Genomic DNA, 7,825 nt, shown 5'->3' with positions numbered 1-7,825 from the left:
GTGGATAAATCAATAGTCTAGAGTTATGGTATGATTTCTTTGTGGGCTGAAACATGACTATAACATGAATAGTCTGGTTTCCGACGGTATAAAAGCTTTTATACGGAATACCTATCTACAGCATACAGTAAATCAAATTTTTATGATGTAGGTTTTCACTGCTTAGATTTAGGGGTCAAATGAGATACAGTGAACTTGTGGAATTGCACCAAAAACGCCATCAGACTGATTAAAGTATCCAAATATGCAGCACAAAAACAGCAGGCAAAATTTCATAATGGTTGTTCTATTTAGTACATAGTAATTTACACACAACTCTAAACCATATTTCCCATCTGGAATAAAAAAACGTGTTAAATGGTAAAGACAATGAATGACAACAAAAGATGACAACATTTGATATAGAGACAAAGAAAGACAAGAAGTCAGGCGGTAGAGAAAAAGAGATAGCTTTACTATAAAGAAGGCGTCTCTAGCAGAAGTTGCAACATCTCATCATACACGCATACACGGTGAATATATTAATATGCCATTTTTCTGTTGATTAGATGTACCTTACAAAAGCTGTTATTTTGCGTGTAGAAGCAAGACTTGATGAGCTGCTCTGATACACAGTAAAAAGAAGATGCTAAAATTAGAATTCATAAAAAAGCCAAACAGCATGTGACCAATGGTTTAAAAAACTGTTATGTGCACACTAGTAAATCCTAGTTATTGTTTTTTTGCAGCATGTTAAATTAATGTAAACATAAAGCTGTAAAAATAGACATTTTCTTTCCCCCATGGTTTGCTTTGGGGGAACAGAGGTGGAAGTCAAGATGAGGCAGACAGTAAAAAAAATGTTTATGGCCGGGTTCTGTGCGCACCTCAAATCACCACATACAGACACAAGACAAATTCATAAGAAAGCACTGTGTATCAGCAAATATGCATAAATCTCTTTTCATAGTTAAATCGTCAGCTCACTAATTTCCCCACTGGGATCCGTTTGGGGACAGGAGGAAGGCCATGAGGGGGAAAGGGGCTGCAGGTATTCAGACCAGAACTAAAAGAAAGCGCTCAAGAGGACAAAGTTCAGACCTAAAGTTTCAGATCCACAGCAAGAACATACATCAATCCATTGTTTTTTTGGGTTGCACGAGGTTGATGCGTGAATTGTCTCTCTCTGAGCACTCGTCTTGCATTCGTTTGAGGACAGAGGAAGGGCAGGTGCTGTGTCTCTGCTACAGCTCCTCAGCACGTGTAGTGTGTTGATGAAACATCTCTGTCCATGGTGCTAGAATTATACAACCCCAGAGGTCACGGTGAGTCAACAGAAGACATCATTATAACAAAAAATAAACAACTGCGTTGTATACTCAGAAGGTATTGCTTTGAGGAGCATTGAGGAGAAAGAGACTGCAGTCTGCAGGAAACCATTCATGTTACGGAGTTCGTGACAGGTATGTAGGAAATAATGAATGTACCGGCCGCCTGTCACCAGGAAGCAGGAACAGCAGGAATGTGATATGGGATCATGGGAGTCTGTTTGACTTCAGAGGCAGCAATGCTGAATAACAACAGCGGAAGGGGAGAATTTGTTCTCTGACACCTTAGCGAATGCAAGTATTATTATTATCATATTTTTTTTCTAATGCTTTTAACAGGTGTCTGCAGAATGCTACAACCGTATACTTTTGGAGCACTTACGTCTTATTTACATCATAGATAATCTAATGTATACCTCTTTCACAACATATATTCCAAACCATGGTCAAACAAGTGACTGACAGACTTGCCACAACTGCACAATATATTACAGACAATGTCAAAGTAAAGGACAACATGGAGTGAGAGATGAGTCGTGTTACTTTTTCAGAGTGCAACTGTTATTCAAAGCTATCATTACAAAGGTGCAAAACACACACACACCTACTGTAGGACATTTGCTTGGTGGTTACAGATTGATGAATCTTTTCTCTCTACTCTGATTTTTGTTTTCTTTTGGAAATCAAACTTTTAAATATTTACAAACGTAAGCCAGTCATCAGGCCCCACACGTACGTATGCCAAATAAATAAGCAACAATATTAAATTTCTGTGATGTGTAAAAGTTATATTATACATAAATTTTGAATACCAACATGGAATAACATTAATACAACATGAATACTAAAAGAGCAGCACGATTGACACATAAGCATGACTGTTTTAATGTATGATGACAGCCTGTCAGTGTACAGCAGAAAAGCCAACTGGATATATTCATTTCTGTAATGTGTGATGGACATGGACAATAATGTTTCTGAAGTCTGTCATAAAGATTTGATATACAGATGTGTGTTGAACGCATCTCATAACTTACAGTGAAAGTGTCTGATAAGATCCTTATTTTTGGCTATGTCTGTGTGAAACAAAATAAGTTGGCCAAAAAATGTTTATGGGACAATTAATAAATTAAGCACTAATATATTAATACTATCTACATAATGTAATAAATAGATATATAAAATAAATATCTGAAATACCTCCATCCACTAATTGTCAACGGTTAAGTTTGATTTGATTTAACATGGGAGATTTAGTGCAGTTGAGCAACATCTACGCATGAGTGCCAAAGTGATGTGGTGAAGCCAACATGCACTCAACAAATGAAAATGGGAATAAAGTAAAAGTAAGAGAAGATGATTCTGTGCCAGTCCATCAGTCAGCTAACAAAATGACTGAATTAGAACGATGCTATTGGTGGAAATATATGGTACTTATACTTTCATTACTTTTTTTTCTTTTGTTTCTTTTATTTCCTCTTCTGTGATTGCTAAATTGTTGGTTTTATTAGCTTTAATCCAGAGGTGGCTGTGATTGCAAATTATATGGGCTTATACAGTAGGCTATATTCATGCTTCAAAAAATAGATTCTACCTGACCCTAATGCTGCCATTTTCTTCCGTGATAATTCACAACTTGAACCCTTCATTTTAAAAAATAAAAAGTTGAGGGAAAGTGGTGCACATCAAGCTAGAAAGATCACAACCTGCTGGCCTGCATGCTGACCAGGAAGTAGCATCCACAGAGTGACGTGTGATGAAGATGGGTAGAGAGAAAACATTGGCTTTTGGCCTTCAGTGTTTCTCAAGTAAAACTAGCCCACTCTCCATTGCCTCTCCTCTATTCTTTGCACTAAGACACTACCGTGCTTTGAAACAAGTTTTGCACTGTTATTATAACATCACCTGTTAAGACAGTTAAATTTGGTGCTAAAAACTAGCTGTGGCAGAAACGTCACTTGTTGCCATTTTGAATATCTGCACATCTACACAACAGGTATAGAGTGACAAAAACAAAACAATACTCCACTTCAAAAACTGAGGAGAGAATTTAGTAAATTCTCTTAATTAACTTGTGACAGTGAAGGTTGACAAGAACCCAAAAGCTTTCATTTTTGCTCACAACTTCACAAGATTAAACTGGAAATCAGTATGGAGAAGGTGGTGGTGCTAGTGCATAGTTTTGCAGGGCACAACAATCTGTGCCTGGACTGTTTACAGCATTTAGTAATATGCGTTGACTCATCTACCAGCTGTGGAGAACAAAAGAAAAAAAAAGATCTCTCATTGCGGAAATATCAATATGATAAACATATCTGCCGGCATCCTGCTGAGTTGGTGTTTCTATAAGCTGATATGTTACAGGACGGGGATGGGACTCTGCATCCACTTAACTGGGATGCTCATTTTGCGACTCAGAGGTGTTTGTGTTTGTGTGTATGTGTGTTTGTGTGTGTTGGTGGGTGGGGTGCAGGTGCGTAATTGGGATTAGAACAAGAGCGTAGAGAAGCGGAGAATGTTCGGAGCGGAACAAACAGAAAATCTCTAGAGACATTTAAGAGTGCTTGTACTGTATATTCCCCTGCTGCCCGGAAGGCTCACTTAAAGTCTGTGTGGGAGGGGCGGGCAGAGCATTGAGAAAAACTAGCAGTGTTCAGTACCTCAACCAGCCGATTTCTCAGAGCCACAAACAAACAAACTAAATTAAATGACTGGCTCGTGGTCTACTTCCACTCTCAATCCTTTCGCTTCATTTTGTAGGAACCATCACTCCTTTCCTCCTTAGTCATGGCCCACAACAGTCTTTAGACAGGCCTTGGTGTGATTCTTCTTGTGTGTATAATCGTGTGTCATGTGTGTCATACTGTATATCATAATAGGTATGTGCATCTATGTGTGTGTGTGTGTGTGTGTGTGTGTGTGTGTGTGTGTGTGTGTGTGTGTGTGTGTGTGTGTGTGTGTGTGTGTGTGTGTGTGTGTGTGACTGTGTGACTGTGTGTGTGCGCGCGTGTGTTTTCCTCCTATCCTGTAGAGGGAGTGACCTCAGTGATGCTAGCAGGCTACGCCAGGGAGTAGATGGCATTGACAGGCGAGGTGGCCTCAGAGCTCTCATTGCCTTCCGTCTCGTCTTTGTCCTTCTTGACGGTGTACTGGCCGATGAAGGAGCCGTCCTCGTTGAACTGCCCATCACCACCCTCTCCGTAGTCGACGAGGCTGTCGTCGCTCTCCTTCACGTTGCCGTCCAGCGATGTCTGACTGCCCTGCAGGGGCTTGTTGTCCTCATCGCTGCTGCGGGGCGGGAAGAAAAAAGGTCACAAGAGTTAAACAGGCATTGTGATGTCATCGCACGCTGTCAGCAGCGTTAGAGTGTCCATATCCCCCCTCTACCCCCTCCCTGGACGTGAAGGGTGTCCATATCCCCCCCGTCTACCCCCTCCCTGGACGTGAAAGGTGTCCATAACCCCCCTCTACCCCCTCCCTGGACGTGAAGGGTGTCCATAACCCCCGTCTACCCCCTCCCTGGACGTGAAGGGTGTCCATAACCCCCCTCTACCCCCTCCCTGGACGTGAAGGGTGTCCATAACCCCCCTCTACCCCCTCCCTGGACGTGAAGGGTGTCCATATCCCCCCGTCTACCCCCTCCCTGGACGTGAAGGGTGTCCATATCCCCCGTCTACCCCCTCCCTGGACGTGAAGGGTGTCCATAACCCCCTCTACCCCCTCCCTGGACGTGAAGGGTGTCCATAACCCCCCTCTACCCCCTCCCTGGACGTGAAGGGTGTCCATATCCCCCCTACCCCCACCCCCAGAAGTGAATGACACTGCACGTTAGGGAACGATGTTAAGAAGAGAAAGTGTCGATCTAATCCGTGTGTTTTTCATTCCCTTGCTCAAACAACCGGAGGGTTACCTTGGCATGTCCAAACTGAAATACAAGTTCCATTTTTCTGCAAAATGTACTTAAGTGCACAGAAGCTTTTGAAGAACGTGGTAAGACCTGTTTATTAGGTGGGACATATAATACTTCCCTTCAACCGATGCTGAGACCAATGCATTCTCAAACACATGCTTACTTTTAAAAGCCATAATCTGAAATGAGATGTTTGCAGGACACCTCCAACTTTCACACAAATGCTGTCAATGCATTCGAATTGAAGAAGTTGTGCAAAAGCTCAAGTTGACAATTCTGCTTGATCTCAATTCGGAGCATGGCATGTCTCGTACCTCTCTAGAGGGGAGAGAATTCATGCATAAGAAAACAGAGCTATCGACCGGCATTAGCTTTCCAGTGTCAGAACAAGCCAGTAGCACAACAGCAAGGGCATTTCAAGAGCAAAGAGAAGGATGCAACGTTGCACTCCAACAACAGGTATTTTTCATGGTATATTTCTCCTCAATGTTGGTGACTATGCAATACATGTTCAGTTACTGTATGTGCAAAGGTTATCAAACTCCCTATGGGGAAATCTAAATCTACACCGTAGTCAGTCAGCAATGTACAGTAGCACCATCTGAGTTTTCAGGAAACTGTCATGCTCCATGCCGAAACATTTGCACACCAAACACTTTCAGCATCTAGGAAGAGCTAATGTACAATTGCAGATGCAGCGCCATCAGCACTCTCAACAATTCACCCTAATTTATATACATCCCTGACAAAATCTAAAATTCAGTCATTTTCCAAAGACACTCAGAGGAATTAGATGAGATTAGAAAGATATAACCCTGTACCGAGTACAGACAGAGACAGAAATTTACTATAGCCAAGAGGTGAAAAGATGTTGCACAAGAGAAAAGTCAAGAGATGAGTGTACACTTAATGACTGAATGAATTTTAATCGATTAATATACTGTACTGTAGGCAAGTGAGATTGACTGGTGCAAATGGATCACTGCCACACATGTATTTGTAAGAACTAAGAAAATACAGGTACTATACACTACAGTATATAGTGCTGTGTAGATTAAAATCGCTGCATGGTTTGGCCCAATGTACTGTATGTCTCTATAACCCTTAAATTCAGTAGGATGTACTGTGCAATAAAAAAGGACCAGCATAGCAGCTGGCAAATGTGAAACCATCGCCCAGTTTGATATCCTGGAGTATGGCAGCAGTAAATCAAAAGGACATCTATGCACCAGTGCCGTTGTAATGCTTTAAGATTAGATCTCTTACAGCTAATTAAATAAATCTAGCTGAGAGTCACAGTCATTTTGAAAAAAAACTGCCATGGTGTCGCCTTTGCCAAGCTTTAATTTGTTGGCCATATCACACCAGCAATGTTAGTGAGTCAGAGGGTTTGGAGAGAAGGGATTTCAGTTCTGCCACTTCAAAATGTCTTCAGAATGCGAGAGGCTAGAATCTGGAATGATTCAATTATCTGATTAGGTATTTCTTTTTCTTTTTTTCTTATTATTTTTGAGTGAAGGAGCAAAGGTGGGGAAAGTAACTTGGAGTGAGTTTCATATGACCTCCCCTACATAACAACACAAATTCCCACTAGCAATGTTCTGAGGGCAGCTTTCAGCCACTAAATTAACATAACTTTAGAAAAGGTAAATTGAGCAAATTTCAACCACTTCAGCTTCAGCTTGATTCATTTATATGTGGAAAATAAGATGAGTTGTATTTATGTATGCTAATAATTGGGTACATTTGACAGATTTAATTCATGACCCCATTGTTCATGTTTTTACAAATGAACATGGCTGTAAGTATATAATAATCGATTAAAAGATGTTGCAAGTGAACAATTGAATATGCGCAAGGATTCAGGTGCCGGTGAGGGAGAACATTCCCCCTTCATACCTTTCATGAGAGCTTTGTACCAATGGGAAAGAAAATAGAAACAAAACAACAAAGAAGAAGACAGACATAAGGTGCAGAAGGTAGAACAGAAAGACAGACATGAGGAAGAGATGGAGAACCACTGACACATGTAGATCTTAGAATGTAGGGACATGGGCAATGTGGTGTTGCCATACTGCATGTTACAATGCAGCCTTTCATATTTTAACAAGGGATATGGTTCAATACAGTTGAAATAATGTTAAAATCAAATACATAGAGTATTGTACATAACATCAAAGAAAATCATGTGGCATTATTATAACACAAACAAACCATCAGAACATCAGTCTAAACAGTAAACCTACAGGGTTTTGGAGCATACTATAAATTAGTTTATTCTCATAAAGAGAGTGCACTGCATAGCGGCATAGCATGCGTTCAGGGGCGCCTATGGGGGGGGGACATAACAGCTGAGCTCACAAATAAAAGAGAATTTAATTTTAGAAAGTAAATAATAATGTCCTTTTACATGCCGAACCGACACAAAATCAAAATAACAATCCTTTAGTCTATAGAATCAGTGATGTTGAACTACTCCTCTACCCTAAAGTACAAACAGGTACAGGTGTACAGGTGTACTCTCAGAGGCAATAATCTGAACCGCTCATATTACTCTAGTTATGCATTTAGTTGAAATGTGTTCTGGTTCCGTGCTTCACAGCATGCA

The 7,825-nt window shown here is 40.8% G+C and overlaps 1 protein-coding gene across 1 annotated transcript in view; it reads right to left on the bottom strand.

Annotated features, from left to right (window-relative positions):
- Positions 1–433: 433 nt before the first annotated feature.
- Positions 434–7,825, bottom strand: part of LOC308332919 (neurofascin-like) — a gene marked incomplete at its 5' end in the record, with an annotated part of 78,568 nt that continues 71,176 nt past the window's right edge. The window contains 1 exon segment of the mRNA XM_080789060.1: positions 434–4,595. Coding sequence (XP_080645186.1) covers positions 4,367–4,595 — 229 coding nt within the window. The 3' untranslated portion in view covers positions 434–4,366.

The sequence above is a fragment of the Protomyctophum bolini genome (genome assembly GCF_963924005.1).
Source record: "Protomyctophum bolini genome assembly, chromosome: 2".
Taxonomy (NCBI): Eukaryota; Metazoa; Chordata; class Actinopteri; order Myctophiformes; family Myctophidae; genus Protomyctophum; species Protomyctophum bolini.
The sequence above is the reverse complement of the archived record's forward strand: the minus strand, read 5'-3'. Positions and strand labels throughout refer to the sequence as shown.